General features: G+C 37.7%; 1 protein-coding gene across 4 annotated transcripts in view; it reads left to right on the forward strand.

The window, feature by feature from the left end:
- Nucleotides 1-23,492, forward strand: part of LOC116537348 (homeobox protein cut-like 1) — a 40,893-nt gene that overhangs the window by 10,718 nt on the left and 6,683 nt on the right. For all 4 annotated transcript variants that reach the window (XR_004263084.1, XM_032259458.1, XM_032259469.1 and 1 more), the window contains 3 exons: nt 3,787-3,852; nt 4,726-4,778; nt 6,401-6,477. Coding sequence is in view for 1 of the 4 variants with exons in the window: in XM_032259479.1 (XP_032115370.1) it covers nt 3,787-3,799 (13 nt within the window). In the remaining 3 variants the exon portion in view is untranslated. Of the gene's footprint in view, nt 1-3,786; nt 3,853-4,725; nt 4,779-6,400; nt 6,478-23,492 lie in introns of those variants that run through there.

Here is a 23,492-nt window from a genome sequence, read left to right on the forward strand (position 1 = left end):
TGAGTTAACAGATGGTAAAATTAAAAAACAATGAAGCTAATTTTTAAAATCATTCATTGAATTAAAAAATAGACTTATTTAACAAAACTGTTTTTAAGCTGTTTTTTATCCTAATATGCATATTTTAAGATTCCAATTTGGGGGACTTCTAGAAAGACACAAAGTGAGTTTCAGTATATGAACACTCTTCTACTGAATTACTTTTTAAAAGCTTTAGAACCATCTGAAAAAAAAAACCACTATCAACAACGAAAATATAAGAAATAAGAATATTTTTTGGGAGGGATGGAGGGTCTGCTTCTTCAATTCCAGTTTGCTCACTAATGTGCTCCTGTGGTGTATTACTCTGTTTTTGCACTGCAGATAAAGATATATCTGAGACTGGGCAATTTACAAAAGAAAGAGGTTTAATTGGACTTAAGAGTTCCATGTGGCTAGGGAAGCCTCACAATCATGGTAGAAGGCAAGGAAGAGCAAGTCATGTCTTACATAGATGGCAGCAGGCAAAGAGAGAGGACTTGTGCAGGGGAATTCCTCTTTCTTGTGAGACTTATTCACTGTCACGAGAACAACATGGGAAAGACTTGCCCCAGTGATTCAATTACCTCCCACCAGGTTCCTCCCACAAGATGTGGGAATTCAAGATGAGATTTGGGTGGGGACACAGCCAAACCCTATCACATGGTCTTCTGTATTGCTGACCTTGGCATATCTTGAGAGTTTCCTCTGCTAACAGAGTGAACATTGCTCCTGGCCAGGACTTTATTTCTGCATTTTAATGGTCAAACGTGAAGAGCTTCCCCTCTGATGTCTTCTTGAGCTTTGTGCGTTAGCACCACACAAGTATTTTTCCTTTGATTTTTTCTGTTTTCTCCTTTATTTTCTGGTTGTAAGTTCCAGAAGCTGACTCTGTGAACTTACAGGAAAAGGAGAATTTCATGGCAGCACACTGATAGCATGGGTTCTTTTCATCTTGGGTTCCCATGTGGTGGGGTCAACTTGCAGCTTTTGGAGGTGCAGCAATTAACATCCCCATACATGAAGTGTACCAGAAACGCTGGTTGTTTCCAAATGAGAGTTCAATCACTTTTACTTCTTAAGGTTTTTATAGATGAAATTGGAGATAACACCATTGATACATTAGGATACATCATTTGCATTTTACCAGGTATTATTAGTTTTAACATGATGGCATATTTAGAACTAGAGTTATTCACATATAAATGAAGTTGTTCCATAAAAAAAAAATTGGAATACGTTTGGTTGCTCAATTAGTGTTAGAATCTTTACAGTGGGCAGTCATAAACAGTGATGTAATTTGTTTTATGGTCCTGGAAACTTCTTGTCTAAGATCTGATCTTATTTTACATTTTAAATATTCCATTACTTGATCAGTAATGTTTAGAATTGTATATGCTTGTTTTCATAGACCAATTTATTACTTGTAATTTGAGTTTAAAACGTTTAGAGGTATAGAAACATTTATTGTTGAGATTACTGTATTAAAAATTATTATTGTTATTATTATTTTGAGACAGAGTCTTGCTCTGTCACCCAGGCTAAGAGTACAATGGTGCGATCTTGGCTCACTGCAACCTCTGCCTCCCAGGTTCAAGCAATTCTGCCTGCCACAACCTCCTGAGTAGTGGGAATTACAGGTGCTCACACCATGCCAGGCTAAATTTTTTAATTTTAGTAAAGACAGGGTTTTGCCATGTTGGCCAGGCTGATTTCAAACTCCTGACCTCAGGTGATTTGCCCGCCTCAGCCTCCCAAAGTGCTGGGATTAGAGGGGTGAGCCACTGTGCCTAGCCAAAATTATTTTATTGTTTTACAGTTGAAACTCTTTGGCTCCCTAGCCTCCTTTCCCCTTGAAATAATCGTTTTTATAATACCAATTTGATAATACAAATGTTCTTAGGAATGTAATCATAACAATATAGGAGACATTATATTGTTTTTAATTAATGATAAATTGACCAAATGAAAAAATGTAGTAAATGAAACTTCTGTTTTGCAGAAATAGGAATCAGAGATAGAGGAAAACTTTATAACTAGTCTTAACATCTAAGGAAATGAATAGAGTTAAATGGATAAGAGGTAATTAGATGACAGATTATGGAATTCTAATTGAGAATAGAAGCTGCTTAATGGCAATAAACATCTTCTTGTTACACTACCCCAAAGAGATAGCTTAACATATAGTGTATTCTGTTATTGTTAAATAAACATTCTTTTCTTGAATTTATAAATAAAATAATGAGTGTTTTAAAAATAGAGAAGATGGATCAGAAGTAAAAATTAAAGTTATCATAAAAGTAAACTTTCCATATCTAACAATTACATTGACATTGTAAGGTTTCTTTGGAGCAAAATTAAGGAATAGAGATAAATGCAAGACATAAGTAAATAAAATTTTAAATTTCTGGGACGAAGAAAATTTCTTAAAGTACATGTGAAGGAAAAACATATATGCTTTTGTAGATTGCCTTCATCTTTCTTATATAGAAGAAGAACTTTTTAAAGAACACAGGTAAATGTCTACATAATTTTAAGAGAATCAAGTCTGAAGTATGCTAGAAACTGGTTATTTCTGTATGAGAGTTCAATGACTTCTTCTACTTTGTGACATTTTATAAATGGAATTGGAGATAACACCAGTGATGCATTAAGCTACATCATTTGCATGGTATCAGCTAGCATTAGTTTTAACACGATGGTGTATTTGGAACTAGACCTATTTGTGTAGAAATGGAGTTGTTCCATAAAAAGTTGTACGACTACCCAATTATCAACTTATGCATAAAAGCAACAGAATAACAAAGTCTTCCAGGCATCAGAGAATATAACAACCGAAACTCTTTTCTGCAAAAATTGCAGAGAAATATTGTCCAGATCACTGAGAGGTGAGATAGTATAAAAACTCAAGAATAAGGAACTCCAGTTAAAAAGATTAATACTAAGCCTTGAAGGCAAAGACAAAATAAGTGAAGTGTAGTGAAATCAAAGTGAATTGAGAATTGATGCTGATAGCTAGATATTTTTTACTAAGGGAGTAATGTTTTCAATAAAATAATTTTGTAGGGTTTTACATTTTTAAATAAAGCATCTATACCTAGTGATCACAATGCGGAAAGAGAAGATGAAGGAAATGAAAGCATTACAAGAAGCAGCATTGTTGCTTTATTTCCAAGTCATTGAATAAGGATGCATATAAGGATAGTTGTAGACAATTTAATGTAGGCACTAGTTGAATTGAAAACAGGCTATTTTCTAAATAATTATCAAAGATAAAAAACAAACATAGTTCATTAAAAGACAAAATGGAAAGAACACAATAAGGAACTATTGAAGAAAAGAAAGTTTATGTCCAATCAAACTTAAAAATATGACAATTATAAATGGCTTAAATTTTCCTATTCAAATGGAAAGATCCTTAGATTAAATTAAAGTGAAAGTCTAATGATTTGGTGGTGCTTAAAAAAAGTCATACTTAAAGAAAAAGGACACAGAAATGTTTTTTAATGGCAAAGCTTTTTCTAGCCTAACATGTTCACATCCAAATCAGAAATAGCAATATGAATATCAGACAGTGTGACCTGGGACAAGTTATTGACTTTTTGTTGCTAAGTTTGTCCTGTAAAATGAAAGTAATTGTAGCAACTACCTAATAATGTGATTGTAAGGATTAAATTATTTAGAACACTATTTATTCCTTGGAAAATATGCAAGCATAAGCTATTTTGTAGTTATTGTCATTTTACTACCAAAGCTTTATCGTTTCAGAGCCCCTTGGTGACCAGGCAAAATGACAGTTCTCTCCAGCTGGTTCTCAGATGGGCACATCTATTAGTAAGTTTCATTTCTGTATGTGGATCTTTATTGATCCTTATTATGAATTCCCCAATACTGAGCTTTCTAAGAACCTACCTGCCATTGACTGAAGGGTTGTTTCTGAATTCTTTCCCAGAGGCAGTGACCAAAATCAAATATCTGATGTGCTCTTTAAGTTACAGTAAGCTCAGGCTCCCTGCTTGTGTCCCATCTCTAAGTATACGTACATGTGAGATTGAAAACTGTCTACTGAAAGCAATATTACATTAACATTATCAGTACTGAATTAGAGAAAAGATGTATCAGTGTCACCAATTCTGTCTGTCTCTTCAAGCATGACTTTTTACCTGTCAGGCTGAATAACAATAGAAGAGATAGCAAGGGGAGAAATGCCAGATGTAGGTGATGGGGAGGAAGGCAGCAAATCACACTGCCACGTGTGTACCTATGCAACAATTTTGCATGTTCTTCACATGTACCCCAAAACCTAAAATGCAATAAAATAAATAAATGGGAAAAAAAAATAGAAGAATTGCTATGAAGGAATTTTTGTGAATTAAACACCCCAGAGAGCCTAGAAATGTGCTTTAAAACTCTTTGTTCCACCTGGCATATCCAAAATCTTTGGAAGCTTTTGGTTGAATTCCCTCTTTACTTGAAGTTATTTCTTTAAAAATGAATATGTGTGTCTGCTAGGTTACCAAGACTTATGGTTAGCTATCTTAATGTCTGGTGAAATAAGACCTTGTAACACCCTACCAATGGAACTGGCAGGTTTTACTAGGGAAGATATTGCAGTGCCTGTAAGAGGAAGGCATACAAATTGGCATTTCATACATCTGTGAGGACGGTCACTGTTAATGTGTTGATTTGGTTTTCATGATATTGCAGGCCTCTGCTCTCGGAAGAAGTTAGCTGCAGAACCCGCATGTGAATCCTTATAGGTGAGTCCACCATTTCACTAATACTGTCTGCGTTTTAATTGCCTCCATTAAGTCCATCTGATATTCATTAGCCAAGTCCTTGGGTTAAACTTCCCAATAATTCTCAGCTCTATCATATGTAAATATTTAACACAATGCTTTAATGTATTTTTCATTTTTGCTGAAGTTATTATTCCTTTCAGTCTTATTCATGAAGGCATTTCTGTGTTTATGCCTCCCCTAACCCATTCCAGGATTTACCCCAAACCTTCCACACTCTTTTCTAACAGGAAAGTTCTGTTATGACACAATAGTAATTATTAAGACAGATTTACATCTAAGTCTCAGGCCAGCATTTCACAACCAGTGATAACTGGTCACATGAAGAAGCAGAGTCTGGTAGTAGCGAAATTGTGTTTTCCTTCTTGAAAAAGTGGATCAAAGGATTCAACCAGCAAGTAGTAAATCAGTAAAAAAGCAGTAAAAAGGTGAAAAAAACATCTCGACCTTAAGATTACTGGCGCATGTGAATCGCTTTTTAATACAGGTAAATACTGGATAATTTCTTATTGTCGTAGTATAATTAGAAGCAATTTCATGTGTTTATTTTGCCACAAGAGTTTAAATGGAATTGGATTTGCTTCCCTCTCTAACATGAGTTCAATGTCTGAACTTGGGCAAATTTCTAAGCAATCCTGAGCGTCAGTACCTCTCCTTGAAAATCATAATTGTATTGATCTATTATTCGTCTATTAGGTTATGAGGGCAAAAATGCCATAACATAAAACACCTGGCACCCAGCAAGCACTTAATTAATGCTAGTCCTTCTCACCCTCATTTATGGAGGTAGAGAGAAAAAGATAACAGACAGCCTTACTTTTATTTTTACCTATATCCTTCATTGATTATCTTATGAATAAACTTTAATAACAGGTAAAATTCTCATCATCCTTCATTTCTCAGTCCTTTATCAAATTTCCACTATGAACTCCAAGAACTGAGTGCTATGGGAGACACAAAGGAGAGTCAGGTATTGTTCTGATCTCAAGGACATTGGCATCTAGAAAGGGAGGTTTTTTTTGTTTGTTTGTTTGTTTTAATGCCATTTGAGAGACAAAATAAAGCACTGTCTTAGTTTTAAGCAGGAAAAGTTATTTTAACTGGGGTTACCAGAAAAGGTTTCATGGAGTAGGTGGTGTTTGGGCTTTAAAGAATCGGTATAATTTGGAAAACAAGGAGTGAGGGAATACAGTGAGCCATGACTAAAGCATGACTTGAACAACACAAGTTTGAACTGTGCGGGTCCACTTATAGCAGATTCTTTTCAGCCAAAAGTGGATCGAAAATTTAGTATTTGCTGGATGCAAAACCCATGTGTAGGGAGGACCAACTTTTCCTCCATGTGTATTCCTCAGAGTCCACTTGAATATACTGGGATTTTGGTATGCTGCGGGAAGTCCTGGAACCAATCCCCTGCACATGCTGAGGGGAGGCACACTGTAGTGTAATTGAGAGAAAAGCCATTGTCCCCGGATTGGAAATACAGGCTGGCATTACCTTGGATGACCTACTTCTCCCTGCTAGGCTTCAACTTCTTCACTTGTAAGAGATGTAGAATAATCCCTGCCCTGTTGGTCTTTCAGGACTCTGGAGAAGATCAAATGGGAGCTTGGATGTGGAAGCTCTTTGGAAACCGAGAAGCACTCTATAAATGAAAAGGGTATCTTTTTTCCTTTTCTCCCTTGTGCCATAAATTTCATGATGGAATTTGACAGAGCCAATCATTTTGGTATTTGAGAAATGTTTGGTGAAATAATTAATCATTGGTTGAATGAATAAATTTATAGGTGAATAAATTAATTAAACAAAGGTATGGAATAGGAAAGCACACAATATAAGCAATATGAGAACGAGGGGTTCTTTTAGGAAGTATGAACTAGAACTGGGCGTTAGGAATGTGAATATGGCTAGCTAGAATGGGTCAGTGGTTCTCACAATGTGATCTGTGGACCAGCAGTGTCAGTGCCACCTGATAACTTGTTAGAAATGCAAAAAGAATTATGAATCTGAAACTCAGGGTGGGACCCAGCAGTCTGTTTCCCTCTTGGTCATTCTGATGCATAGCAAAGTTTTGAGAATCACGACTTTGCATTGAGGTGGGGAGTTTGGAAATTATTTTACTGTAAGTTCAGTGCTAATGAAGATTTTCAGCTGTGGGTGGACATAATCACAGCCCTGTTTCTAGGATGATGAAGCAGGAGGTTGTACCTACAATATCTATGACTTCAGCATTGAAAGGACAGTTAGAAGTACTGGAAAACACACTGTATTTGCCAAGCTCCAGAGATGAAGATTTTGGTTTTTCCTATTTCCAGATAATATCTCCATACTTACCTAAGAGGCAAAGCAAAACAAGCATTGTTTTCAGGCACTGGGGAAACCCACTTGGTCTGCAGAGGCCAGGCAGGATGAGAATGTTTATGTGGAAAAAAAATGAAAGCAGACTAAAAAATGAGAGCAGACTATCTGCAGAGAGAGCAGTAAGACTTTAGTCCTGACCAACTTGGGGAAACATTAAATGGAGCCTTCCAGACTGGTTTAAAGTAGGCAGCTAAGACTACACCAAGTAGTACTCAGCCAACTGCACTGGCTGCAAACACCTATGTCTTTAGGGCTGGTCGATAACAGATGTGCCAAAGGAAAGCACATTACATGGAGGAAAAAGTGAAGAGCCTCAAGGGAAACATTTATCCTAAGGAGGAGAGAGTCAAGACAGAGGCATCATGGGTCAGTTGGGAAGGAGATGGAGGAGAGAGGCAGGAGGTGAGCTGTTCAGATTGCTAGCATGACCAATCCAGATAGCTAGGATGACGAGTCATCCTGATTTGCCAGGACAACTGGTCACCTTAAGACTCTGCCATTTAACCTGTGTTAAAGACCTGGGGAAAAGGCATGATAAAAGTAGAAAGATCGCTGCTCTCAACCACGCTTCTCAAAATATTGTCCAGAAACTGGCAGCGTAGGATTCACCTGGGTGTTTATTAGAAATGCAGGTACTCAGGCATCCTAGACCTGCTGAGTCAGAATCTGCACATAAATAAGAGCCCTAAGTGACTTGTATGCACATTAGAGTTTGTCTCAAAAGATCCTGTGGCAACCCACAATAAATAATGGAGCCCAAATAGAGACCAGAAATAACTTCCTCTGGGCTGTAATATGGCTAATATCCAGGTTGACCAGATACTAAGTTAAAACCAGATCAACCTTGCCTGGGAAGGAGCAGAAGCTCTGGAGAAGGTTATATACTAAGAGTACTAGGGATGGAAAGCAACCCAGGCAGAGAGAGAGAGAGATGTCTGACACAAACTAGCCAAGGGGACCTCCTGAGCTATTAATAGGGAATGTGAAGAAAGCCAGCAATTGTATGGTAAGAATAAAGTAGAGAAATACTCCCCTGTTATTAGTACTGTGACTCTATTTTTACCAATTATAGGTTGATGTGGGGTGGGAAGTGGGTTATACTTAGAAATGTGGAGCCTGCCAGGCACAGTGGCTCACGTCTGTAATCCTTGCACTTTGGGAGACTGAGGTGGGTGGATCACCTGAGGTTGAGAGTTTGAGACGAGCCTGACCAACGCAGAGAAACCCTGTCTATACAAAAAAATACAAAATTAGCTGGGTGTAGTGGAGCATTCCTGTAATCCTAGCTACTTGGGAGGCTGAGGCAGAAGAATTGCTTGAACCTGGGTGGTGGAGGTTGCGGTGAGCTGAGATCACGCCATTGCACTCCAGCCTGGACAACAAGAGAGAAACTCCTTCTAAAAAAAGATGTGGAGCCACAATAGTAAGCTTGTAGAGAAAAATCCAAAATGATCACCCATTAAAACTGTTCAACTCTATATCTCGACCTCATCCACTTGCATATCATTTACAGTATGCAGAGAAAGTTTACTTTTCTTTCTTTTTTCCTACCTGGTCTGATCTTCTTCATGGGCTCCAGCTCTGCAGTCTGGCAGGGATAATTTACACTTAATTAATAGTGTTTCATTCTTCTCTAGGTTGAACATAACTTCTTTCACTTTCAGCATTGAAGCCAGTAGTTCTTAAAATCAGACATGCAAACATGCATCAATCACCTGGAGGGCTTGTTAAAACACAGATTACTGGGTCTGCTCCCAGGGGTTCTGATTCAGCACCTCTAAGGTGGAGCCCTAGAATTTGCATTTCTAATGAGTTCCCAGGTGATGCTGACATTTTTGGTCCACAGACCACACTTTGAGAACCTCTGCTTCAAACTATTCAGTTTATTTCATATCCAAAAGAGATTATTTAAAAAGTATTTTAGATTAATGCTCCTCAAACTGATTGATTTTTCCAGTCATGGACCAAATACATAGTCCTACTGTGCATCACCAGCCTTTGCAAGAAGCAACTCACCATGCCAGTGCCATCTGAACTGGTTATATCCTGTTTAACAAGATCAGTCCACTGATCACATACTAGGATGTCATGGCAATATCAATTTATGATAAAAGTTTCTAAACATGAACTTTCATCTGTATTTACCTCACCCCTGAACAGGAACAGTTTGTGAACTGGCATTGGCCCTTGGACCACACTTTGAGTGACATTGTTATAGATGACACAGTCTCTTATAGGAAAATGCACAATCTTTCTCAGATTGTCTACCTCCCTCTTCCACCTCATTCCCAATATAGTTCTGGGTACATGAGTGGAGTTTTATTATAATCTTGTGGCACCTTTGGATCATGCACTAGCCTCTAAATAATTAATAGTTTCTACTATAGAGAGGCTCAATTTGTCTTCTCCCTGGAATTAGGATCACTGAAATATAACTAGAACCCAATTGATCTTTTGGAATGTTGTGTGCTGGCCATTACCACTACTGCCATAGTTCTGAACATTTCCCCTAACATCAAAAAGGCCCCATCACCTCTTTTCCCCTAGACTTCTGCCAGTCCACCAACACTCTAAGTGGGGAAGTAAGAAACCTGGTGACTCCTGCTTCCCACACAAAAGCTATGACAAGACAGATGCTTTCTAAGTCCGATATAGCTACCCACCTTCTGCTGCCACCTCTGTACCGCCTGAGTCACGTGGAATGTGGTGCTGAGCCAAACGATCAGTCTTCTAGAAGCAGGGGATTGCTGGAGGCTGCTTATACTTTAGCTGATTCTTAAATTTTCAGGGATTTTGTGAGCCAGCTTTTAAATGCAGCCATTGTTGAAAATTAAATATTATAAACTTATAACCAAATAAATTACATTAAAAATAAAGATAGTGCCCCCCAACGTATCACTTCCTATTTATTGTTCTACACGTTACTACTATCTATGCCTATTATATGTGTATGGTGGAAATATCACATCATGGTATTTGATGGTGCACTGCCACACAGTGCTTCCCAACTCTGCATTCAGTGACATCACTTGGGTAGCTTGAAATCAGCCATGTTAGGATTATTTACATCATGGAAATTGGCAAATACAACAAATCAGTGTTTCACCTTCCCCTACCTCCCTGCCTCCCAGCCACTTGTTAAACATTTACCAGCACACAACTTCCCAGAGCCTTCATCTGGGAAAGTGAGCCACTAACCCAATGACCTGTGATAACCCTGTATCCATCTAGCTGGAACTAAGTTGCCCTTCCCATAAGGGTTAGCCCCAAAAAGGTGTGTATTGAGAAGAGAATAAAAACGAAAACCCTAAGATCATCTTACTTACTTGCCCTATTTCTGTCTCTTTTCTCTCCCTGCCATCTCTGGGATCCAGAAAAAGAAGCTTCTTATTTCCTCCAGAGTTTATCCTTATGCATCAAGAATAAACATTCATGACCTAACATCACCTCTCTTGTTTTCTTCCACCAAAGCTATAAGGACAATGAGAACACATGAACACAGGGAGGGGAGCTTCACACACGGGGGTCTATAGGGGGGAAATAGGGGAGGGACAGCGGGGGGTGGGGAATTGGGGAGAGATAGCATGGGGAGAAATGCCAGATATAGGTGAAGGGGAGGAAGGCAGCATGTACATGTTCTTCACATGTACCCCCAAACCTAAAATGCAATAAGAAAAAAAAAATGAGAGAAAAAAATAAAGGATAGTCTAATCATGAAAAAACATTAAACAGACTGAAATTGAGGGACACTCTGTAAAATACCTAACCAGTTCTCCTCAGAACAGTTAAGGTCCTGAAAGGCGAGGAGAGAACAAGAAACAATCACAACTTGGAGGACGTTAATGCACTAAGTTTAATGTGGATTCATAAGTTGCGCTGAAAAGAAGAGGGCAGTAGAAAAACTGGGATATCAGAATACATCTGAATATTGTACTAATGTTAATTCTGTAATCTCCAACTTCATAGCATGATTATAGAAAATATAAACATCAGGCAAAGCTGAGTGAAGGGTATACGAGAACTCTACTATCTCTGTAACTTTTCTGTAAACAAAAAATTATTTAAAAATAAAGCTAATATAAGAAAAAAATCATGGCCTAGATAATGGGTGGAATGGATATCTTCTCTAGTCCGTGAAAAAAACCCATGTTCTACATCCACTTGCTTTGTGATATAAAAGGGGGAAAGGAAGGGATGATGGAAACATTATTTCTCTTAATAAACTTGAATTTTAAAATCGTTTATCTTTTCATAAATAAAACATTCCACTTAGGATGTTATGGGCTGAGCATTAACTTTCTCTTTATCTTTTTCTTTATAGTCTTTCTTTACTAGTTCAAATCCCCCCCACCCTGAGGGTGGATGTTTCTAGATGATGAAGGAGGTCATAAACAGAGAGTAGATTAATATAATATAATTACCTTTATTTCATGTCTGTTTGCAAATGGGCCATTGTTCACATAGTTGCATCTCCTTCTAAATGGAAGAACAGTTGGAGTGGGGGGTGCGGTGGTGGGAGTGGGGAATACCAGAACTGGGAGGAGAAAGGGTGCTTCAAGACGGTGCTTCTTAAACTTTGATTTGTGTTTGCATCTCTTGGGGATCTTGTTTAAAAGCAGGTTGAGATTCAGTATATTTGGGGAGGGGCCCATTAATCCGATTTTATAAAAAGTTCCTAGATGATGCCATGCTGCTGGTCTCTGAGTAGCAGGAGTCTAAAGTATCTCCTCTCTCCTTTACACATTCAGAAAAGGAAAAGTGCTTACTGGTCAGATTAAAAAGACAGAGGAAATATACCATACTTCTATAAGACCAGAAACAAAAACAAATTAAACAAAGAAGAAACACATTAATCAAAATAGGACATTATTACACACAGTGATATGCAGTAAAAGATGGACTCCCTAGGCATTCACTGGATATAAGTGAAGCTGCCTTTAGAGTTTAATTTTAAGTTCTCAGTAAGACTCGCCGTATTTAGTCATATCATTTCACATACACACACAAAATTCATTTTCTACTAAGAAGGAACTAAAGCTCAGAATTACTGAGTTAGTTGCACAGTACCAATTTACATGAATTTGTTTCTTCCTCCAAAAGTTTGTAATGACTATGGTTCCTGGAAAATGATATTTCATTTTTTCAATTTGTACCCTTAATCTACCAAAAAAAAAAAAAGTACTCTAAAAAAACAGGTAATTTGCTCATGTCATAGAGACAACCCATATCAATAAAAAAAATACATTTTAAAATTTGGAAAATTACAATGAGAGAATAAAGCATTTTGCATTCAGATGTGTGTGTGTTTTTACTCCATAATATTAGGAGCTTCCAAGGTGTAGCATGCGTTTTGCAGAACCACTGTCTTAGCATTTAAACTGGGAGGTATTTTTTGAGAAGCATGAGTCTTGCTTAGAAGTCCTGTAGCCACTCTAGCAATCTTACACGGTACATGACTTACAAATATTGTGTGTGCTTGATTGGAGTAGACCTGACTTTGCTAATCACTCATCAGTTCTTTTGCCTAGTATTTCTTTGTTTTAGAAGCAACTTTGTCTACCAAAAATATATTGTCCAATTTGTAGAAAATATAAATAATATTACAAATAGCAAAATGGGATTGTATGTGCAGATCTCTGCAACCTGGTGGGCCCTGTCATGTTTAGTAATAGCTTTTCCTTATGCTATTGCCACTGCCAAACAGACTGCTTACGCAATCTTTGGCTTTCTTAACATCTCTCTGGGGATTAATAAAGTGGTTCTTTTTTTCTTAGACGCCAACTTCATCTCTCTTTAAGAATACAATATTAGTTTAAAAGATTGTTCAATTTAAAGCAATCTTGCAGAGATTGTCACCCATGATTGATGCTGGGCGAGTAGAAAGGAAAATGTTGGTTGATTTTATGCTCTGCTTTTCAGATCTTTGAAGGGGAAAGTGGGCTAGTTTTTTAAACTGCAGCCTGATTAAATGTTTGAAAAGTTGTTCAACAGTAATCTTAGTCCAACACTGCTCTTCTGACTTTTATCTATAGAAATGGAAAAGTTTATATATTAACGATTTGTTTAAACAAATCGTTTAAACAAATGAGTACTTATGCTCATTTTTCTCTTGCAATAAAAATTAATAATTGAAAATTATTAAATTATTTTTATATTTTATATTAAGTATGTTTGATATGTTTCTTAGCTATGAAGGCCTGTGACTTAGATAGGAACAGACAATTCATGGAAACAAATTTTAAATTAAAGCAGAGCTATCATATTGACATATTTGTATTTCTCTTTGTCTTGAAATTATTGGTTTGTTTAAAATAGTAAGTTTAACCAATTATTTTCTTATTCTGCTATTAAAAAAATAAATTTGCCATTGAAAATTGTTTGTGTTAAGGTGAGTATATAAATGAATATAAATACAAATAAATAATAATCACATTGCTACTGGGAAACATTATTTCTTACTTTAAATGTGTCAACTATCTTTCCATGATGTGTTTGTGCACATGCAGGTGTTGGCTAAGCCTGATTCTCTTTTATAAGAAAAAATGGTAAATCTCAAAAGTGCAAAATATTAACTTTCATGCAAATACACCGATAATACCAAAAAACGCAGGAAAACTTACTTAAAAATAATGTCTCTTGATAAGAAATTTACAATTAGGAGCTTGATTAATCAATTTCATTATTGTTCCTTAGCTGCAGCCATGTTCTGTTGGACTATACTGCTCAGATGACCTTGTACTTTCTTTGCTGCTCATACTAAATAATGTGTGTTGTTTTGCATTTTTTGTATGAGGAAGCAAAATACTTAAAAATTTATAAAAGTTGAAGGGAAAAAGGGAACTCCCATAGTAAGAAAAAGAAAATGTAGCATTATTTCATCATCTTTATAGAGACTCTTCAGAAAGATACATGATTTTTTTAGAACTATGAAATTATACAGTGTCTGAAAGTTGCTTTAACTACTAATGATTGGGATGGTAAATTAGCATAACCTTTCTGATGGGCAGGTGGGCACTGGTCATTAAAAAACAAAACAAGAAAACCCTTAAGCTGTATAAAGCTATTCATACAGAGAGATCACTTTTATAAATTTATGCTAATGAAACAATTATGGTTGTGTTCCCAATTTAACATAAGAATGTTTATCACAGTGTGGCATATACTGGAAGTTTAGTAAATGAAGATACATCCAATTTGACATTCCATTCACTACCACAAAGAGATAATGTAGAAATGTATTTAATAATGTGAGAAAATACTAAACATTAAGTGAAAAAGGTAAGTTACAAAATAATTTGCATAAAATCATCTCGTATACCCATATATACACACACACACACACACACACACACACACACACACACACACATGGTGTATTATACTGTGAATGTTAATTGTCTCTGGTTTGGGGTGTGGGATTATGAAATACATTTTTTTTTTCTCATATGTATTTTATTGACCTTTCAACAAACAAACATGTTTTTAATAAGGAAAATAATCATTCACTTTAAAAAAATAAATTCCATTAATATGCTTCCAATTTGCCCTTTAAAAATACAATAACTTTGTATATTCGTTTTCCATAACAAGTAGTTGCTTTTGAAAATAGAAAATTAGGTAGTTGTAAAACAAAGCAAGATAGGGTTGTGTAGAATACTATAATGACTTACTTTATTAATAGATCAGCCATGCATCCTGATGAATTATTTTCTGGTGAGAGATGAGAATTGCTGTAGCTCCGGTTACATTTTCTTGTAATATGACAAAGGCCATGAGGAATTTGATAGTTATTCCAACTTTGCATCTTAAGGAGTAGTTTTGAACATTCCTGAATAGATAAGATAGCTCCTGGAATCTTCCCAGTTTTCAACTCTTTCTTCGATGACTATCTATACCAGTTGATTTGTTGATATAAATGTTAAACTGACATATATTTACTAAATGTCTGCTAGTAGTTCCGTATTACTAACTACTATGCATACCAGAGGGTATGAAGTATGGGCTCTCAATTAAAGGAACCACAGTATTGTTGGGTAATAAATTATATGAAACAAAAAATTTTAAAAGAATATAATACAAGTACTGAAATGACTGAGGAGATAAGAACCATGGTATTTATAAAAAGCAATGGAAAATGTAGGCTGAAAGTTTGGGAAAAGGTTCCAGAAAAGCTGTGACTTGCCCTGGCTTTGGAAAGATGAGTGGTATTTGGGTATGAGAGAGGAGGGAAAAACATTTCAGTTTGTGAGATGCGGGTATAACATCCATGGGGCTGAATTTGCTAGTTCTGGCTATGTTTACTGCAGTTCTAGCAGAGTTGGAGATTTGGTTAGGCCAGGACAGTAAGGATATCTACCTGGAAGATACTTGTTTTCCTGAAGAGAGAATAGATAAAGGTGGCAGGAATCAGGCAGAAAATGTTGGAGGACCCTGAAGTTAGAGCTGTGGATGTCTTCTCAGCTTCCCTGATACCATGCTCTGAGTTTGTTCCCATTTCTTTGGCGGTTCCTTCTCTTTTCCTTTGTTGGCTCCCAACCCCTTCTCTACTCAGTCTCTGAATGTTGGGCTTATCTGAAGATCCTTAGCTGCTTTTCTGACTCTGTTCTCATTCCCTAAATGAAAGGAGAGGGTTCAAACTATACACCACTATGGTTTAATGCAATTACAGAGCTCTGTGGAAAAATGATTTGTTTAGGGCTGGGACAGGGATAAAAGAAGAACCTGGAGGATGTTGTGGTAACTAAAAGTAAGTACTCAAGAAAAGGGCGGGGGCGCATTGAGAGGACACAGGAGCCAACCTAAAATAACAGAATAAATAACAACCTAAAATAAAGCAGAATAAAATAAACACAAATTACTACATACTGATATGAATAAATGATTGAATAAAAGTAAATGGTAGAGAAAGGACAACTTCTTACAGAATAATTAGAAATAATAGATACAAAAGGAAAGATGGAAATAGAAAATCATTGTGAGAACACTAGAACACCGATGAAACATTGCTGTAGGGAGGATCTGTCCATGCATGCCTAAATTAATTGACAATGTTTTGGGAGAAAATGCTTATTGGGGCTGGGTGTGATGGCCCATGCCTGTAATCCTACCACTTTGGGAGACCCAGGCAGGTAGATCACGGGATCAGAAGTTCAAGACCAGCCTGACCAACATTGTGAAACCCTATCTCTACTACAAATACAAAAATTAGCTGGGTGTGGTGGCATGCACCTATAACACCAGCTACTTGGGAGGCTGAGGCAGGAGAATTTCTTGAACCCGGGAGGGGGAGGTTGCAGTGAGCAGAGATCGTGCCACTGTACTCCAGCCTAGGTGACAGAGCAAGACTCTGTCTCCAAAAAAAAAGAAAGAAAAAAGAAAATCGTTATTTGACAGCCTGAAAGTCTCTCTCCCCAATTAATTATAGTATTCAAGAAAAAAAAATCTTTACAGTAATTAAAAAGCATGGTAGATACCACATTAGCCAAATGGTCAAGGTCAGCATCACCAGTGATAACACATACTGACAACAAGTAAGGTGACTATGATGCACGGAAAAGGGCACCTCACCTCTGTGGTATCTTTCCCATGAATACATAGCCTCAATCTGATCGTGAGAAAAAAACCAAACAAATGCAAATTGAGGAGTATTTTACAAAACACTTGACAGATATTTGTCAAGAGTGTCATGAAAGACAATGTTAAAAGAGAAATTGTCCCAGATTGGAAGAGATTAAGGTGATGAAGAATTAAAAACAATGTGGAATCCCCGATTGGACCCAGGAACAGAAAAAGGACATTAGTGGAAAACTGGCAAAATCTGATTAAAGTCTGTAATTTAGGTAATGATATTGTACCAATGTTAATTTCTTTTTTTTGATCATTGTACCCTGGTCATGTAAGATGCTAACATTAGAAGCTGAGGGAAGGGTTATGGGAGGTCTGTGCTATCTTTGCAAATCTTCTGTAAATGTAAAATTATTTCAAAATAAAAAGCTAAACATACAAACAAAACATCTATCTACAGAGACGTCTCAGTCTTCTGTTTCTCTGATGGAATCTTATTTTTCTGCCCTTTTAGAATCTTTGCCTTCTTCCCGTCCACATTTAAAATCTTCACCCCCTTGGTCCTCACATGTGTTTATCTTGTCACCTTGAAAATAAAAGCCACTGAGTCTTCTGGATAATTTGTCAGATAGAAGTGAATGGCAAGTCTCCTTTTGCCCTCTAAATACAGAAATACTAGATAAAATAGTTTTTAAAATGTATGAAATGTATAGGTAAACTCAAACAAGGAAAATTCCCAGATGTCAGCACAGAAAACAATGGTCTGTAGACATTCGAAACCCTGGGCCGGAGGGCAGGACTAAACTTGTAATGCCATTGCTGGGACAGAAAAGAAAGCTTCAGGCCTGGAACTGAAGGAACCAGAACTGAATCCTGCATCCTCAACAACACAGGGTCTAGAAAACACCAATCATTGGCCTGAGAGGTGTCAAAGAAGTGTACCCCTTATGCTAGGGGCCACGAATAGGAAAATAATCACTTATAATTTATCAAACTCAAACCCGCACTCTTTTTAGTTGTGGGACCCAAATTCATACTACCTATATGGCATAGGAGCTAAGAAATGAATGTAGAAATGACTATGAAATGGGTGACACTCCTATGGGCTTGGCAGGGGCAAATGAAAAACACTTTGAAAGATGTTTTCATAAACCTGAGCATGAGAGTCTCTCAGATAAAAAGCCATTGAATGTCAGTTTACTCTCAAAAATTATGAAACAAGGAAACAAATCCTCATCAGCAATGAACCCAGAAAATTAACACTCTAAAAACTAAAGATAATTTAAAAATCTAAAATATAGTATGAAACAAATATGTTTAATTTGTTTAAGGAAAAAATGACAGTGTGAAACTAAAGGAAGATTTTGGAAAAATGGAATTTTAGAAATAACCCATGTAGCTGTTGATATTAAAACCTCAATGGAAGTGTTACACATGAGATTAGACACAATTGAGAGCAAGAATTAGATGCTAGAAAACAGATCTGAGGAAAACATCCAGAATAAAGATCAAAGAAGTACAGAGAAAAAAATTTTGGAAGAGAATTTGAGTCATGAAGGCTAGAAGGAGAAGGTTTAATATTTTTGTAAAAGCAATTCTACAAGAATAGAAAAGAAGAAGCAATATTTACATTTTATCTACTTTATGGTCACATACAAATATATGTATGTGTGTGTGTATATATACATTATATAGTGAGTATATATATATATTATATAGTGAGTTTATATATAGATATACACACACACACACTTAACAGATACTCAATAGTTGGTGAATAACAAGGACTGTCTGCATAATCTCATCATTTATTAAATACCACACTCAACTCATCATGCTATTGCTGACTGGAAATACCCTTTTTTCCTTTCATCATCCAAATTATTTTTCTGTCTTCCAGATTCAATTTAAGTTTTGACTTTTCTATGAAGGGATCTCAATGATGTATCTCTTTTCCTTACATTTCTGTTATTGTTGCATCTGAAATGGTCCACTAGGTACTAAATTGTTTTCTATACCTAGCTTGTCTAACCGATGGCCCTGGGGCTGCATGTGGCCCAGGACAGCTTTGAATGCAGCTCAACACAAATTTGTAGTTTCTTAAACATTGAACTTTTTTTTTTTTTTTCGCTTATGAGCTGTCGGTAGTGTTAGTGTTTTTTATGTGTGGCCCAAGACAATTCGTTTTCCACTGTGGCCAAGGAAACCGAAAGATTAGATGCCCCTGTTCTACACCAAGAGCTGGGAACCTATGAAAGCCAAACAAATCCTGTCCTCTGACTATTTTGTATGGTCCAGAAGCTAAGAATGATGTTTTCATTTTTAAGTGGCTGAAAAATGTAAAAGGAAGAAGAATGTGTCATGGCATATTAGAAATGATATGAAATTCAAATTTTGGTGCCCTCTCAGTGTCCAATAAAGTTTATTGAAACACAGTCATGCCCATGTATTTATATATTGTCTACAGCTGCTTCCATGCTATAACAGAGTTGAGTAGTTGCAACAGAAAATATGCAGTGCACAATAGCTAAAATATGCACTTTCTGGCCATTTCCATTTGAAGTTTGCCAGTCTTTGTTCTACACTGCAAATTTTGTCATGTCAAGTATAGGATTTTAAGAAATGAATATGACTTCATAGTGCAGATGGATTAGAAAGATAGAAGAGTGACAATAACTTACATGCATTAATTTAAGTTTGAAGGTAGAAGCTCTCTTATTTGGGGTTGTGATATTTATTATGTGGCCTGGTTAAGTGCAGTGGGTGTGGGACAGGGTGATAGAGACAGATACCTGGAATACGGCCCTCTAAGTTAGGTGGCATAGATCAGGGAAGAGAAGAAGGGAGGAAGTTTAATCTGGCAGGCAGAACATGGTGTCCAGGGGATTTAGTCTTACACAACCCAGAAAGCAGCGGGTAACACAGACTAAGGAGCACTGAGAGATCAAGCAGGGAGGGGCAGAGACACAAAGTGTCTAGAAGCCCATGGGGCAAGCAGATAAGGCACAGTGACCAGGGAAGTCGGCTGGCTGGAATTCTTCCTGCAATCAGGAAATAGAGTCATTAATGAGGCTAGGACCTGGAAAAGAGACTAGAGAAATCAAACAAGCAAACCACGGCCTCTACATTTGAATGGGTCTCATGGGTACAAGAGTGTGAGAATTGAGCTCTGAGTGGAACTAAGTGTTGAGATACTTAAGTGTCAAGTCCTACAATATTAAGCTGGAGCTTATTTTTTCCGCTTAAAATCAGATTTGGTTCTAGAGACTAGAGTGGGTGTGGCCACATAATAAATACCAACAGCCCCCAAATCTGGTGGCATGACTGATTTACTGGACATAAGCTTTAAGGAAATTGCTGCAAATGCGGCAAACCATGCTACGTAAGGCAGGGCCACTGAAATACAGTATACTATCAATGGCAGTGGAAAGATTGAACTGTGAGAGATATATGAAACAAAAATGGATTTGTCTCATGCTTCTAAGAAATCAAAGAAAAGAGACTTCAGAAAAATGACAATATATGACAAAATGGAGGTTATATAAGGCAGCAGAAGCTGACAGTGCTCTGTCCACATCCCTTGGGCATTCACCTCTACATAAAAAAGGCATCTTATGTGAACAGCTGCACCCATCTGCATGAAGCTTTGTTCTGGTGGTAAGGAAGCTCAGTCGTGTGCATAGCTATTAACAGCCCCAGAAACAGCCACTAGCCAAGCATGGTCCGGAGGTGGATGAATGCCCCAACATCTTTGTCCCTCAGATGGAATAACTCCAAAACACTGTCTGTATCTGTGCTGTCCAATACAGTAGCCACTACCATGTGACTAATGTGACTGACAAATGGTATTTTATATTTTATTCGATTTTCATTAATTTAAAATATTAAAATGATACTTGTTTCAGCTACTGAAAACATTTTAAGCATGTTTGATAAAAACTTGGCTGTGTGAACTATTTTTTCAATTGTAAATTTTATGAAACCTGAATACAAATCAAGATGAAAATTGGTATTCATATCAAGTTGCACTGTAAGTATAAAATGCACACATGATTTTAAAGACTTAGTCAAAAAAATTTATTTTTTAATTTTATGAATAATTTTTGCATTTATTACATGTTGAAATGTGATACATTAGATTTAATGTGTTGTATAAAATAGGGTATTCAAATTAATTTCACTTGTTTCTCTTTACTCATTATTTATTTAATTTATTTTGTGAGACACAGTCTCGTTCTGTCACCCAGGCTGGAGTGCAGTGGCACAATCTCAGCTCACTGAAACCTTCACCTCCTGGGTTCAAGTGATTCTCCTGCCTCAGCCTTTCAAATGGCTGGGATTACAGGCATGTACTACCATGCTTGGCTTAGTTTTTGTATTTTTAGTAGAGACAGGTTTCTATGTGTTGACCAGGCTGGTCATGAACTCCTGACCTCAGGTGATCCACTGGCCTCTGCTTCCCAAAGTGCTGGTATTACAGGCATGAGCTGCACCCAGCTTCTCTACTTTTTAAATATGGCTACTAGAAAATTCTAAACTACCAATTTGGCTTGCATTGTGTTTCTATTGTACAGTGCTTGTCTACACCATCTCTCCCTGGGTTCCCCACTAGGATTGAGCTTCTGTTGCCCAGTGGTAACTGGCTTCATAGCACACCCTTTATTAACTTCATTTCATGTCTTATATTCCTGCGTCTCTACTAGGTTTCCTGGGATCAACTCCCAGGTTTGCACTAGAATCCTTCTCGTAGATACTATTTCTGGAGAACTCAACCAAGAAAAATACTAAGAAGAGGGGGAAAAAAAAGTAGGAATTAACTATTATAATCTTTTACATTTATATATGAAAAAACTGATGTTCAGAGAGTTTCATAACTTGGTCAAGGCCACATAGCTATTTAGGTGTGAATCCAGAATTCAATTTTAGATCTTGTGATTACAAGTTCACTCATTTTCTCACAGTGTTACATTGCCTTTTAAAAGTTATTGGTATTGAGAAAGTGGTTTCAACAAAGCAAGGGAGCATTTAGGACTCCTGGGATATAATTTGATATGGTTTGGCTCTGTATCCCCACCTAAATCTCATCTTGAAGCTCTCATAATCCCCACATGTGGGAGAGACCCAGTGGGAGATGACTGAATCATGGATGTGGGTCTTTCCTGCACTGTTCTCGTGATGGTGAGTGAGTCTCATGAGATCTGATGGTTGTGGGGTTTTTTGTTTGTTTTGTTTTTTTGAGACAGAGTCTCCTGTCCATGCTGGAGTGCAGTGGAATGCAGTGGCCATGGTCTCGGCTCACTGCAAACTCTGCCTCTCGAGTTCAAGCCATTCTCCTGCCTCAGCCTCCTGAGTAGCTAGGATTACAGGCACCCACCATCACACCCGGCTAATTTTTCTTTTTTTTAAGTAGAGATGAGGTTGCACCATGTTGGTCAGGTTGGTCTTGATATCTGATGGTTTAAAAATGGGAGTTTCTCTGAACAAGCTCTCCCTTTGCCTGCTGCCATCCACGTAAGATGTGCCTTGCTCTCTCCACCATGATTGTGAAGCCTCCCTAGCCATGTGGAACTGTAAGTCCATTAAACTTCTTTCTTTGGTAAATCACCCACTCTCAGGTATGTCTTTATCAGCAGCGTGAACTTTATTCTCCACACTCCCTTTAAAGATGGTAGCTTTCCTTGTCCCAAGTTAAAAACTAGAGAAGGCCTGTTGACTCTTCTGGCCTTTTTTGTATAACTGAAAACCCTCTGGTCACTTCTAGCCGCAGTCTCATCTCAGAAATCAGAGAATCCAGTTCTGATATTAATCAAATGATTTAAAATGAACTCTTCTTTCTTTTCCCAGTCTTCACTCTGTGACTTGTTATGACCATTCGTCACCCACTAGAGCTTAGAGCAGAGAGGCATAAAGGAAGCAGAAAACCCACATGACTGGGCTCATTTTAAGATGGCGATACCCTCTCTATACCTGGCAGGCATTTAAAAATGATACTTTCTCTCGCAGATGCTTTGGGAGATTGTCAGTGTTTTCTCTGCTGGGCCTCTCTGAAACTCCCTTGATGGGCTAGTATCTCCTTTGGCAGCCACTCCCTCTCAGCCCTGGTTTTCTACAGTCTGCTCCACACAGACTCTCTCAGATGTCCTTTGGGAAGAACTTTAAATTGCTCCAATCTGACTCTCTTACTTTAGGGTTCATGAACATTTATCTGTTGTCAGTGGAAAGTGCAGTTACCTCCCAGGCCAGCCATACCCCTTCCTTTATGCTGCCCAGGCTCCTTTAACTTCCCCTAGAGAAGTCAAGCCCAGGACCCTGGAGTCCCCCAACTTCAAGGAACATATGCCAGGCAGCAGCTTAAGGTCCCTAACAAACTGCTTCTTCCTTCCTTCCTTCCTTCCTTCCTTCCTTCCTTCCTTCCTTCCTTCCTTCCTTCCTTCCTTCCTTCCTTCTTCCCTCCCTCCCTCCCTCCTTCCTTCCTTTCTTCCTTCCTTCCTTTCACTCTTGTTGCCCAGGCTGGAGTGCAGTGGCACAGGGATCTCTGCTCACTGCAACCTCTACCTTCTGCTTCAAGTGATTCTCCTGCCTCAGCCTCCCAAGTAGCTGGGTTTACAGGCATGCACCACCACGCCTTGCTAATTTTGTATTTTTGGTAGAGACGTGGTTTCACCATGTTGGTCAGGCGGGTCTTGGAACTCCTGACCTTGTGGATTTGCCCGCCTCGGCCTCCCAAAGTGCTGGGATTACAGGCGTGAG

The sequence above is a fragment of the Sapajus apella genome, unplaced genomic scaffold, assembly GCF_009761245.1.
Source record: "Sapajus apella isolate SASKATOON/1434 unplaced genomic scaffold, GSC_monkey_1.0 scaffold4, whole genome shotgun sequence".
Taxonomy (NCBI): domain Eukaryota; kingdom Metazoa; phylum Chordata; class Mammalia; order Primates; family Cebidae; genus Sapajus; species Sapajus apella.